The sequence below is a fragment of the Sphaerodactylus townsendi genome, linkage group LG01, assembly GCF_021028975.2.
Source record: "Sphaerodactylus townsendi isolate TG3544 linkage group LG01, MPM_Stown_v2.3, whole genome shotgun sequence".
In the NCBI taxonomy this organism is placed as follows: domain Eukaryota; kingdom Metazoa; phylum Chordata; class Lepidosauria; order Squamata; family Sphaerodactylidae; genus Sphaerodactylus; species Sphaerodactylus townsendi.
Window position 1 is genome coordinate 142,140,321 of NC_059425.1, and position 10,962 is coordinate 142,151,282.

At 41.2% G+C, this 10,962-nt stretch overlaps 1 protein-coding gene across 3 annotated transcripts in view; it reads left to right on the top strand.

Annotated features, from left to right (window-relative positions):
- ASRGL1 (asparaginase and isoaspartyl peptidase 1) overlaps window positions 1–10,708 on the top strand; it is a 75,370-nt gene extending 64,662 nt beyond the window's left edge. For all 3 annotated transcript variants that reach the window (XM_048496162.1, XM_048496153.1, XM_048496145.1), the window contains 2 exons: window positions 717–827; window positions 9,019–10,708. In XM_048496162.1, coding sequence (XP_048352119.1) covers window positions 717–827; window positions 9,019–9,248 — 341 coding nt within the window. In that variant the 3' untranslated portion in view covers window positions 9,249–10,708. The remainder of the gene's footprint in view (window positions 1–716; window positions 828–9,018) is intronic.
- The last annotated feature ends 254 nt before the right edge of the window (window positions 10,709–10,962 follow it).

Consider the following 10,962-nt stretch of genomic DNA (forward strand, 5'->3'; position numbering starts at 1 on the left):
ATAAATTAACTTGGTCTTGGTTGCCAGGAATACATCCTTACACTTAAGAAACTATTCTAGCTCCTTGATGGATGTCCTTCCCAGCTGAGCAGCCTCATCCAAGATCCGAGAAGCCTCTATGGGGCTTAGTAGACTTAGGTTGCTGCAGGCCAGCATGATCACCCCTTCACTGGGATAAGTACTCCAGAGAGGGCAAATCCACCAGCACAGCTGCACTTCACTTCCACTGGTGGATTCCACACACCCCTACTCCACAGATGTGGCTCTGAATCTCCTTCTGATTTATTGGTTGCAGTCTTCTTTTGGGTTGATGATGGAACCAAGGAATATAAAGTCTTGAACAATTTCAATTTTCTCATTGTCCATCCTAAAATTGAGTAATTCTCCAGTAGTCATTTTTGTCTTCTTAATTTTCAGCTGTAGTCGTGCTTTGGCACTTTCTCCTTTAACTTTCAGAAGTAGTCATTTCAATCCTAACCTAAGTTTATTGATGTCAATCTGGTTCATTAATATGAAGAAACAAGGCTTACTTCTGTAATTAGTTTTCTCTTATTTAACTGTTTGTTTACTACATTTTGTATCATGCCCTTTTATGAGACCAAGTTACTATACAAATGAAGAGCATAATGAGTTCAATAGAAAATTGTGACTTGGTTTAAGACGTGTGATAGGGAAAATGTCAGTCTTTTAACTTTTTGTTTTTATTCTTTGATCAGGATGTGGTGGTTATGCAGATAATAATGTTGGTGCTACCTCTACCACTGGCCATGGCGAGAGCATTATGAAAGTGGTTCTAGCCAGGCTTGTCCTTTATCACATGGAACAAGGTAAAGTTTGATGCTTAGGGTGTCTTAAGTTACAGAAAGTAACAGAAAATTACAGAAAGTTCCTTCCAATGTTTGATTATTTGCTGAGAATACATACCCGTTTCCCCGAAAATAAGACCTACCCCAAAAATAAGCCCTAGCATGATTTTTTGGGGGGGTTGGAGGATGCTTGAAATATAAGACCTACTCCAAAAATTAGCCCTAGTTACAGATTCCCCAGTGCAGCTGATCTGGTCACATAGGGGGTGCAAAATCATGGGAAAAAATAAGACATTCCCTGAAAATAAGCCCTAACACATCTTTTGGAGCAAAAATTAATATAAGACCCTGTCTTATTTTCAGGGAAACACGGTACTGAAGAAGATGCTTGGATATTACACATGTCAGCCTTTTGAATTTAATTGGAGCAACCGCTCAACATACATATATGTTTATAAAGTGCTTAGTTATTAAATGTGCTAGCATTATGCTAGCATTAAGTAATTTAAATAATTTTTAGATAGTTAGCAGCCCAGTCCAATTCCTACCGGTAGCCAGGAATGGAGCTGCTGTGCCTCTACCTCCAGAGGGCTTCCAGGCGGCCCAGGGAGGCAGGAGAAGCTGGAGAATCCCTGGCTGCCTGAAAACCTTCCATAGGGGAAAATGGACTTAGCCTGTCTTCCCTGCCGCTGGCATTCACTGAGCCGAAGCCCAATGGGAGTCAACTAATGCAGGCTCCACCTCCAGGAACACCCCCAAAATGCCCTGAGTTGCGTTGGCCTCCACATTAGGCCTCCACAGCTCTGGAAATGGTGGCTAGAAGCCAGTAGGATGCCACAGAGCTTAGCAGAGCTTGATGGCGCCTACCCACCTCCCGATTTGCCCTCCCAGCTGGTGTTAATGCCATTTATGCCTGCCGGGAGGGCAAACACGTTGGTGCAAGCCTGTGCTGACTCCAGTGGCATTCCGCCCCCTCCCCCCCCCCATCAGGATTGGGCTGTAATTACAGTTGCAGACCTATGCATATTTTCTCAGGATTGTCCCATTGAACTCAATGGAATACTTTTAAAGCCAGCTGTGAACCTACAATATTATTTCTCAGACTGGAAGGCATCAGGCATAAACACGGGAGGCAGATTTCATGCTGGGGTTAACAATGTTCAGATGATACCATGGATTTTCCCCTTAGCACTGGATTTTTGTTATCCCTGCTCTTAACGAGACAAAATCGTTTTCGTATTAGAGAGCGTTTTTTTTCCAGCTGCATGCATCAAAGTGTAGGCTGCTTTTCAAAACACAAGTCTGAAATTTCCACAACAAAGTCTGGCATTCTACAGACATCCAGTTTCAGTGATGGGACTTTGTCTCTGTTGATGGGCTAAATTTATATAGCCTTTTTACACTCCAGTTTCCTGATTGCTTTTAAAAAAGGAAGAAGCATGAACAAGTGTGCTTAGCCATGTATTAAGTAAAAGAGTGGTCATGGCCAACAACAAGCAGCAAGATGCTCATGTGACTGTAACATAATTAGGCCACAGATCATCCTGGGGAGCTTCACCTTCAATTTTATCCAAGCTCTTGATTTATATCAGGAGCTTGGATATGTATTATAAACATAATCAGCTGATCTTCTCTCAAATACAGTTGCAGATGTAGCAGGAATGGCCGCTTTTATCACACTGGTACCATTGCAGACCTTAGACCACAGTTTAATTTTTGATGCAAATGAACTCTGAACTACAGCTACAATAAGCTAATCAGCAAGATGCAGAAGTTATGTATGCCATGTGTTTTTATTCAGCTAAATACAAAAGAGGGAACTGTATTAATGACATATCAAATATGTGCCAGGCATGTTATCTGCAAAACTCTAGTGCTCCGTTCCCCATGCATTTTGTCTCTATTTAGTCCTCAACAAACAGCTTGTCACTCAATTTTTCATTCAGTATTAAGCCCCCAAACAGCTGCAAAGTTCCAAAGTAGAGCACAATGTGTAGGTGGGAAGCAGCTGATGGGGGCTTCAGCATTCCCCTCTAGTCCACTACTCCAGCCAGGATACTGGGAGCCTTCTTTGCTGTGTCATTCGTGTGTGTGTGGGGGGGGGGGCGGGGAGCGGGGAAGAGGCAGGGGAAGAGGGTTAAGCACCCTCATCTTCCTCCTGTTTGCTGCTGTTTAGAGACCAAGGCTCCCAGAGTTGTGTCTGCTGCTGAATGTGTACTTTCATCCTTTGAAAAAACCCTGCAAATGGAGTTGCTGAGCAAAATTAGACGCAGGGGAAGATGCAAACTGCACAAATTGTTCACATTAGATTCAGGTACAAATTGCATGCAAAAATAGCAATGGAGCAGCCGCAAGGAACATCTCTGGGGTATTCTGTAAATTCTCGAAGACCCCCACCCCTCTTTTGACTTTAAATGGCTGTTAACTGTTGTCAGCATTCTGAGCCTCCTGGAACAAACTCAGTTCTGAATTTTGGGGGTTTCCTTTCTCCCTTTAGCTAATTTACTAAGTTCTGTTTTTCTGTATACTCTGGGACTTCTCTGAGGCTCTTTCCGCACGGGTTGAATAGAGCGCCTCAGGGGCAGCAAAAACACTGTCTCTGGGGAGGGATTCGCACGGCCTCCGCTACTGCATCGCAGCAACTCCAGCCTTGCCACCCCAGAGCGGCGCGAAGACGCTGCTTCCAAACCTCACTCCCTGAGCGAGGTTTTTCGGAAGCAGCGGCTGGAAGGTGCCATCCCCCCCCCCCCACCATCCCTGTCACCGTACCTCGTCTCCTGGCTTCCGGTCGTTGCAGAGGTCAGGGGACACGCCCCCCTGGCCTGCGACTCCAAAGCCGCTGTTCCAGCCTGCCGGGGGGGGGTGTCCCCTGTGCGATGCGCCGGAGACGAGGTATGGCGACAGTGATGGTGCAGCCTGTGCGAAGGCTGCACCATCACCTGCACCCCTACCAGGACCGTCCCTGCGAACGGTCCCGGGGGGTGCGTCAGCATTGTTTATGCTGACGCACCCCCGCTCGCACCCGTGCGGAAAGGGCCTGAGTATGCAGAGTCCCTACCTAGCCTATGGGTGGCCCTATTTGCCATGTTTGTTTATAGCTCTAGACCATCCAGTTTTGATAATTTGCCATTACCCTGACTTGGATAGCCCAAGCTAACCTGAGCCTGTCAGATCTCAGAAGCTAAGTAGGGTTGGTTCTGGTTAGTATTTAGATGAGAGACCACTCAGGAAGTCCAGTGTCACGATCCACAGCCAGACAGTGCAAATCATTTCTGAATGTGTTGCCTTGAAAATCCTATAGGAATCAGCAACTTGACGTCCCTTTCCACCATGACCACCATCACTTTGCCATTATGAAAGACCTAATATTTTGCAAGTGCTTGGTCTACGAAAGGACCTAGTCCAAAAGTTTCTGATGACATTCAGATGAAATGAAAATTATTTTTAAAATCAAAAAGAAATCTTTGGAATATTGTGTTTTGCTAAACAAAAGATAAATAACTTATTTTTTAAAAAAATCAGAGATTGAGCAAATGACACTGACTGTAAAGCTGGTGCTATAGAGAATTAGTTGAAGTGAGAAAAACTAGATCCTCAGGAGGTATTCTACAATATAGTTGATAGTTGAGAACAATTAATTAATAGGATGAAGAAGAAGAAGAAGAAGAAGAAGAAGAAGAAGAAGAAGAAGAAGAAGAGTTGGATTTATATCCCCCCCTTTCTCTTCTGTAGGAGACTCAAAGGGGCTTACAAACTCCTTTCCCTTCCCTCCTCTCAACAAACACCCTGTGAGGTGGGTGGGGCTGAGAGAGCTCCATAGAGCTGTGACTAGCCCAAGGTCACTCAACTGGCGTGTGTTGGAGTGTACAGGCTAATCTGAATTCCCCAGATAAGCCTCCACAGCTCAGGCAGCAGAGCTGGGAATCAAACCCAGTTCCTCCAGATTAGAGTATACCTGCTCTTAGCCACTACGCCACTGCTTCTCCTTTAAAAGGTGAAGTATATATTTGTACCCCCTAAAGAAGGGTATTGTATTTTTGGTTAATAATGAACTGTACATCTAGGATTGCCAATTTCCAGGTGATACCTGGAGATCTCCAAAAGATCAAGGTTAGTTCCCTGGAGAAAATGGCTAGTTTGGAAGGTGGACTGTATGGCATTATATCCTACTGAAATCCCACTCCTTCCCAAACCCTGCCTTCCCGGGCTCCACCCCCTCTATCTACAAGTATTTCCCAACCAGAGCTGGCAACTCTGTGTACACCTGTTGGGAAGTGGTCTTCAGGATCCTTGAAAAAAATAAAAGTAATTGTTCCCTGATTTTCTGTGTTTGCTTAAACATACGTAATTTGTGGATATGATTTCCTTATAAATGAATTCGTAGCTTTGAAAATTATTACATTGACAGATATTTAAGATTTGATTTTTCTGTTTTTAAATCTGCACATTTGAGAACCCATTTGGGATAAAATAAAATAAAAAATAAAAACATACTGTTTTGGCCTATGTTAGGGATGATCCTCATGTGCAATGATACTGCTAAATTTCCTTCACAGCCTTGATGTTTAAGTGGCACTTAAAAGTAAAGATAGTCTCTATGTAAGGACTGGGTAACTCATAGGGTGATGTCACATGTGACATTTACCAGGCGGACTATGTTTTACAGTGTAGTTTGTCATTGACTTCCCCAACCATCTATAGTTTACCCGCAGCAAGCTGGGTACTCATTTTACTGACCTTGGAAGGATGGAAAGCTGAGTCAACCTTGAGCCAGCCAGCCCAAATCAGTTTCCATCAGGATCATACTTGGATTGTGAGCACAGCTTTGACTCCCATACTGCAGCTTACCACTTCGTGACTGCATTGGCTCCTAAGTAGTACTTAATGTACAGGAAATGAGCTTATCAGGCTGCCCACTGTATCAGGCCATCTCCAGGCCCCTGCCACCACTCATCACTCCAAAAATGGGGAAGAGATATAGTATCACAACATCACTTCCAGTTGTACCAAAAAGTAATCTCTTGATTCTCTAGGAATTATCCAGGTCTCTAGGTTTTACCATAGAGATTGGAGAATTCCTAGACCAGGGGTAGGGAACCTGCAGCTCTCCAGATGTTCAGGAACTACAATTCCCATCAGCCCCTACCAGCATGGCCAATTGGCCAATTGGCCATGCTGACAGAGGCTGATGGGAATTGCAGTTCCTGAACATCTGGAGAGCCGCAGGTTCCCTACCCCTGTCCTAGACCTAGAGCATTGTGAACGCATATGTTGGTGCAATTGGAATTGACATTGAAATCCTGTGCGATGCCACCCTTCTCCTGGCCCCATTCTTGCTCCCAATGGAGCAAAGAGGTTGGCTGGCAACCTTAACAAGAAAGTTAAAAAAATATTTCTTTGATGTACAAATGTGCTTCCTTTTTTTTTAGTTCTTCCTCCACATGAATACAATAGTGTGCAAGCTGATACGATTATATGGAGTGGATCTGACTCATGTAAACCAATCTTTCTTTAAAACTTACTCTGGAAAGTATCATTGGAGGGGGTCATTGTCATCTATGCTTTATTGAGGCTGTGATGACAAAACAGATCGTGCCATTCTTAATTTTGGAATAAATTCACCCTTATTCAGATAATTATATCACCAACATATGCCACCACCCACCAGCCCCCCCTGAATCAGCCTGCACAGTTCAGATCATAGTGTGCCACAAGTGAAGAGCAGGTGCTCCACTTAAGGGTATAAACTGAATGATCCTTTTCTGCAGTAGTTGGAATGTCTAAACGTTCTGATGGCAGCTGTTGCCTAGATGAAAATATCCTTCCTGTTAGTGTTTGGAAATGCTGGGACTTCAGTTTCTAAGCATGAGAATAGTTTCCATTCAGGGGTATTTGAGTTTCAGTTTTATACAGATGAAAGGCAACCTCTTATGTCTCTCTGTGTTGCTATTTCACATATGATGCATTATGAATATTCATAACAAACGATATTCCATATTTTGAATTGAGTTTGTTAATGGCTATTATTGAGGCTGCTTGCTGTGTGGGCAAAAAAAAAGGCTTCTAATTTTTTACTTACAGTGTTCTATATTTCCCTTAAAATTAATTTTTAAAACCCCACTTCTTTAGCATCTGTTGTGCTTGACACACACTATCCATTTGGAATTTAATCATTTTTGAAAGTTTATGGAGTTATTAAAAATAAATTTGACACCAATTCCCACAGTGATCTTTTGGTGGACATCAGTATTCAGAAACATCTTAAATTTTGGTGACAGTGATGCTGATGCTGACAGGTTGAATGTTGAGGCAGGAGTCTCTAGCTCACAGGCTAGTGGGGACCTCCAAAGCAGGCTACAGCTTCACGACTGAAGTCTATGGTCCATTCCACACAACACAAATAAAGTGTTTTCAGGTCTCAGAATAAAATGTTTTGAGGTGGATTTGTGCAATTTCCCCAAAAAACATTTGCAAAATGTTTTATTTTTTCCTAAAAATGTTTTATTTCAAAAATGGTAAAATCAGGATGTTTTTTCCTGAAGCTGTTTTGAAAATGTTTCCTGCTTGCTGTATAGAAAGCAGGAAATGGTGTATCCCCCTCCCCTTTAGGAGCTCTTACTTTCATTTTCACTGCAGCTTGTGCTCTCCATTTTCTGCTACTGCAGGATTCTGTGTGCTGCAGAACGCTCCCACAGACATTTTGTCTGCTTGCAGTTCATCTGCCCGCAATTTCCATGTAAAAAGTACATAAATCAAGTTAGTTTTTACTACTGATTCGGGGCACATTTTGTTTTACCTGCTTTGTTCATTTGAAGGGAGGTATCTTTGAAGCTACAACCCTCGAAACATGTGCATATTGCCAATTCTCATATCATGTCATCGTCATTTTAAAGACACCTCTCTGAAAACAAAACAAAAACCAAAAAAAAGAGAGGAAAAATGACATGTGCACCAAATTGGCAGTGAAAACAAACTTTATTCATGTACTTTTTATATGGAAATTGTGGGCAGATAAGCTGCAAGCAGAGGAAACATCCATGGGGACCTTCTGGAAATGGCTGGTGGCCCGGAGAATACCAAAGCAGCAGAAAATGGTGGGCGTTAGATGCTCACAAAACAGAAGTGAGAGGTCTAATAGCAGGGGAGGGGAGGTGGGTAAAAGAACCATTGTGGGGTGAAATGCTTTATTTTTCCACACTATGTGGACAAAAAAGAAAGCCAAAGCAGTTCTTTTTAAAACATCTGCAAAATGTTTAATTTGTGTTATGTGGAATCGACCTATATTACCATCAGCTTTAAGTTCAGAATGATCTAACAGCATCACTACTGAAGTTTCCTTTGACAACTCATTTAAAATCATTGTGTGCAGGGACACATTGATGCAAGCTGGAAAAAATGCAAAAAAATTATTTATAGCTATATATGAAACACCAGTTGCGTTACCATTCTACAGTACATATGCTTATCCCTTGTATGCATGAACCTTTATTTTCTTTGCTTTTTAATGCATAATAGGGACAAAATGGATATTTGTTTCTCTCTTCCATTAGAGCAGAATATATTTTGGAGGCATTTAAGAACAGGCTTGAGCAATAATTTCTAGGAATGAATTGGGTTTAGTAAAACGTAGCAAGAAGGTTGGTCTAGAGCTGATTCTGCAAATGGGTGTGGTACTCATGAAAGGAGATTTGCTATTGCTCCCACAGGAGCTGAGCAGGAACTCTATGGCCCCTTCCACAGATGCAGAATAATGTAATTTCAATCCACTTTCAATCCACTTTGCAGTTGGATTTTACTGTGCGGAATAGCAAAATCCACTTGCACACAATTGTGAAAGTGGATTGAAAGTCCATTATTCTGCATGTGCAGAAGGGGCCTCTGCAAATTGTATTGGCAGGGATGCAGGGAGCTACCTAGGCCCAAGCAAGTGGCTTGTGGTAGCCTACTGGAATGCTTTCAAAATGGCTGACTCCCATGCTAGATTCCAAATGGCTTTCAAAAGAAATTTTCTGTGTTGCATAAGGGGCCGCTGCATGAGGAAAACTAGTCCAAGGCCCCCTTGTATATGTATTGTTCTTAAAGAGGTTTATTAACCTTATTTATTATATTGATGAATATTAGCCACTACAAAAGCTTGTTGTTTGCTAATCATGACAGAATGCAAATTTTAAAAACTGTGTAATTTCTCATATATTCTTTTCTTTTTTTTCAGGGAAGTCACCACAAGATGCTGCTGACATTGCCTTAGATTTCATGAAGACAAGAGTTGGCGGGTTGGGTGGGGTTATTGTCATCAGCCATTCAGGTGACTGGGCTGCCAGGTTTTCCACCAAGGAGATGGCGTGGGCCACAGTTAAGGATGACCTGCTGCAGTGTGGTATTCATCCCGGGGAGAGACATGAGCAATCTGCTGACGAAGCCCTGAGCACCATGGGATCCTAAGAAATAAGGGAAGAAGGAGGTGGAGGCTCTACAGTAGGACAAAGATCGTACATCTTCATCGGGAAGCAAATCTGTTGTCCCCATCCTAAATGACTTCCTTTAGATTTATATTTCTCTGTTCTCCAGGGTCAGTAGCTTGAAAGTAACTTTTCACATTATATAACTGTTGTAGGAAACCAGTGCTTACTGTAGAAAAAATCCTATATTTTAATATTAATTATTGTGTCATATGTTTATCCTAGATATATTGTTCAGATGCTGGCCTGTATTCTGACTGAAAAATTTCCCATGGATTATAATCTGTGTTTTGCATATCCTGCTGCAGACAAAAGGGAAACTAGCCTAGAATCCATTGATCTCATTGGTTTCTGGTCACATGATACTTTTACAGTCCGGTAAGAGAACAAGTAGTATGAAAATTGAAAGTAGTTAATCACCTGGAGGATCAAAAAAAAATTGATAAACATACTGTATTGTAAATTGTATTCATCTTGATGCGTACGTCTTTATACAGTGTGTTCTCATATATTTTAAGAAGTATGCAGGACTGCATTTCTACATATGTAATGATGAAAGAAGCAACCTTGGCTATTTTGGTGCTGATGGAAAGATGAACACCTTAGTAATCATATTGTGCTTGGACTTAGGGTGTTTACTACTACTGATTACTCCGTATGGATATTCCGAAATGGGGAAGCTTAGACTAGAATATTACTGAACATTGAGCTATTTGCCTGCAGAAAATACGACTTTGTGGGGGAATGAATATAAATGCCAAGTTCTGTCAGAGAAAAATATAATAAGTTTTTAATGTATAACATTTTAAAGTGTCTCTCTTAAAAGACTGTACTACAGAATCAAAGGTTATAACAAGCAATATGTTTTAATAGTAATATACAGTATTATAAATAAGCAGTCAACTAATTGAAGTTATCAGTTCAAGAAAATAAGTTTCCTTGTGTAAAGTTTCTATTGTATTCTATGTAAACACATTTTTGGAGGTTCTGTTTATTGTTGTCAGAGAACAACACGACCCAGGGGCATATTTGTACTTAATTATTTACAAGATCCTGGTAATGTGTGCGGAAAAACAAATACTTGCCTGTATCTGGACTGATTTGAGATCTAGCACAATTCTTAACTACTGCTGACGGTTGGGGCAAAACTGGAAGCTTTCTTTAATTAATTGCAGTGTTGTAATCTGTCAGTCATGAATTGTACAGTAAGAGGTTGCAAATTGAAATGTCTGTTGGTAGTATAATATTTGCAAGGAAGATTTTAATTTTTAGGTAAGGTATTTGTATTGTATTCCAGCTTTTCCATTTCTTGTTAAAAATTAAAGCAATTTAGTAAATGACTTTGGTGCCATTTCTTTTCTTTGATTTGGCAAATAATCAGTGGTGTGACGACCTACGATGTGCTTTATGTGAAATAACTCCAATAAAACCTGCACACTAAGAGTACAGTTTATGAGATATTATTGATGTATAATTCATTGCTCAAATGTATAGCAGACAAATTAGCTTTGTGTTAACTAGCATAGCTACCCTCTGTAACATTCCAAACATAAAAAGAACATTGTGATTAAAACAGACCATCTATGTTAAGTACAAAAAGCTTGGAGAAACTGTCCAGTATTAGCTGCTCACCCATTTCAGTTATAGCATTTATTTTGTATCTACAATATTTCCATTTTAAATTAAATACAGTGATC